The 2,462-nt window shown below is 40.8% G+C and overlaps 1 protein-coding gene across 3 annotated transcripts in view; it reads right to left on the reverse strand.

Annotated features, from left to right (window-relative positions):
- slain2 (SLAIN motif family, member 2) overlaps window positions 1-2,462 on the reverse strand; it is a 32,626-nt gene that overhangs the window by 3,460 nt on the left and 26,704 nt on the right. Inside the window, exon 7 of one of the 3 annotated variants that reach the window (XM_014020525.1) lies at window positions 794-832. The exons of the other annotated variants lie outside the window; for them this stretch is intronic. Within the exon in view, the coding sequence (XP_013875979.1) occupies window positions 794-832 (39 nt within the window). The remainder of the gene's footprint in view (window positions 1-793; window positions 833-2,462) is intronic. 3 annotated transcript variants of the gene reach the window in all.

Here is a 2,462-nt window from a genome sequence, read left to right on the forward strand (position 1 = left end):
ATAGAGAGGAATGTTGGTTTGAGAGAGGAGTAAAGGAAGCCATCTTTGTGAAGAAAACCCGTCCACCATTAAACAGAGGTGGAGGCCTTCGTGTCCAGTTGTCCTCCTCCTACAATGCTGTTATTGCAAATATGACTCCGCCCCCTGTGAGCAAAATGTGTGAATCAGGGCTCCAACAATACCAACACAAAGAGGGAAAAAGAGACAAAAAGAAGGGGACTTTGAACCCCTGCTTGCATTCACTACATACACATGACACGACACCTAAGAACCACAGCATCTAAACCAATAAGTCAGGTGATGGGRCACATGACCCTCTATGAACAATAGAGCTAATCAAGCCTATTGTTAGACGATGGTCCTCTTTTGCATGTGACTAACCTGTTTGTCCATATGGAGGCAGTGTTTTAAGGCTGAGTTCACCTGAAACTCTCAGACTGAAGAAGTCTCTTGGAGGAGAGACGAAACGTTTCACTAAAGAAGAACCCGTCCAGAAGACCTACTTATTTTTTCTTTTTGATTTTTTCTACCTGGATTACTGAGATGCATCAGGACATTTATTCTAATGACATGAAATACTATGTAGGTCTAAAAAACAAAGTGAACAAAATGATGACAAGAGCAAACGTAAATGAAGCAAAAGGCTGATCTAACAGCTGCTCACTTCGACTCCTGATGTGTTGACACAATGATTCACACACAGAGGGAAACCAGCAGCACAAACATCAACACAACCATGGYGCGCAGTCACAGTCACCATATTTACACACAGGAACCGTCAGTGAATACTCACTGAAATCACCTTCTTCTCCAAAGCAACAGGAGAGCGGGACTGAACAGAGACAACAGAGACACGTCTTAAAACAAGGAGGAACTGAAGAGGAGCTTCATCTGACTCTCTCTACAAACAGGATTCAAGGAGAGGTTTTTAACCAGCAACATGTTGGAGAGAGAGAGGGACCTTTTCTGGGTGGATCATGATCAGAGACGGTGAAACAAGCAGCAGCGTGATAAAAACACTTTTATAAGTACAAAAAAAGGTAAATAAATTTACACAGGCGGACACACAYAAACATTATTTAAACAAAACGTGTCATTAATTAAATGAGTTTTGCTCTGTAGTTTGATAGAGATTTTATCCAACATCAGCCTCCTGCTCTGAAGCTGCAGCTCAATCAGTTCTGCTCAGGTTTGAAACGTAATGCTCCTCCAGGAACAAAGAAAACATATCGTAGCCTGAAGGTTTTAGCTTTGTTTTAATGAAATGAGTGACAGAAATGATTCTGTATTAAACTGCAGTTTAATACAGAATCATTTCTGTCACTCATTCAGTCATTGAAAAGAAGTGCTGTTGATGTCTTCTTGTGGCTCACCATGTATCAGTAAATAGCCAGTAAAGTCTGCTTTAACAGATCTGATAAAGATATGGTTCTGGTTGTAGAGTCCTGCATGGCTGAAGCCTCAAAGAGTAAAATCATGTGTTTCTGTGGTAACATGTTTTAGTGCCCTAATACTTTGATTTTATTTTATTTTATTTTTTTTGCTTTATCACAGAAATGTAACGAGAGAATAATATAAAATCATAAATAATACTGAATGTTTGCGAGAACAATTGTAACATAAATGATAGTTAGCAATCATGATCTTTTTAAAGTCAAAAATAAAATAACATGCATATACAAAGAATTGTTTTTTTTTTTAACTTAATTCATTTTATTTATTTTACAGCAAAACATTAACTGTATTATTGTTAGATCAGTACAACGATGAGTAATTAAATATAATGGGGAAATTCATTGTGTGTGTGCAGCAGAGGACTGCCATGTAAGGAGCCCAGAGAGGGTTAAGGGCCTTGCTCAAGGGCCCACAGTGAAGGCAGATGTGAACGCTCCAAGCATCCATATTCTGTAAAAAGAGACATTTCCCCCCCATGCTTTACACGCAGCTCTGTGGATTACAACCAGCAACCTCCTGATTACAAGCTCGCCCTCTCTAAACAGTCTTAAAAAATATAAATAAGCTTCTWGTAGGTTGTGGACAAAGTTGAGAAAACATTCCTCAAATAAAAAAAGAAAGTAGAAAAAAGCATGAAACATACTCGCACCGACGCCGACAGGTCGACGCGCAGTCACGATGTTGTTCGGCAGTCGTTTTCGCACAGACCTTTCATAGTCCCTGCGCCGAGCTCGGGAAACCCCCCTCCCGCTGAACCATACGTCACTGCATGGAATTTCTCCCCACAACCGCCGACATTGCAGAAAAAAGTCAGACTCGTCACTCACCCGACGTATTTATGCACATCTGTCCTGGTTAAAGCTCCACAGTTTTTATCAGTCAGATTCCTCTGTGCACAACATCTGTTTATCTCCATTCATGAGTTTTTCAACTCTACTTCCTGGTGTCGGCTCTGGGAGCGAGTCGGAGGCCCCCCCCCCCCCTTTTTTTTTTACCGAGTGCAGCAG

The sequence above is a fragment of the Austrofundulus limnaeus genome, unplaced genomic scaffold (genome assembly GCF_001266775.1).
Source record: "Austrofundulus limnaeus strain Quisiro unplaced genomic scaffold, Austrofundulus_limnaeus-1.0 Scaffold256, whole genome shotgun sequence".
In the NCBI taxonomy this organism is placed as follows: domain Eukaryota; kingdom Metazoa; phylum Chordata; class Actinopteri; order Cyprinodontiformes; family Rivulidae; genus Austrofundulus; species Austrofundulus limnaeus.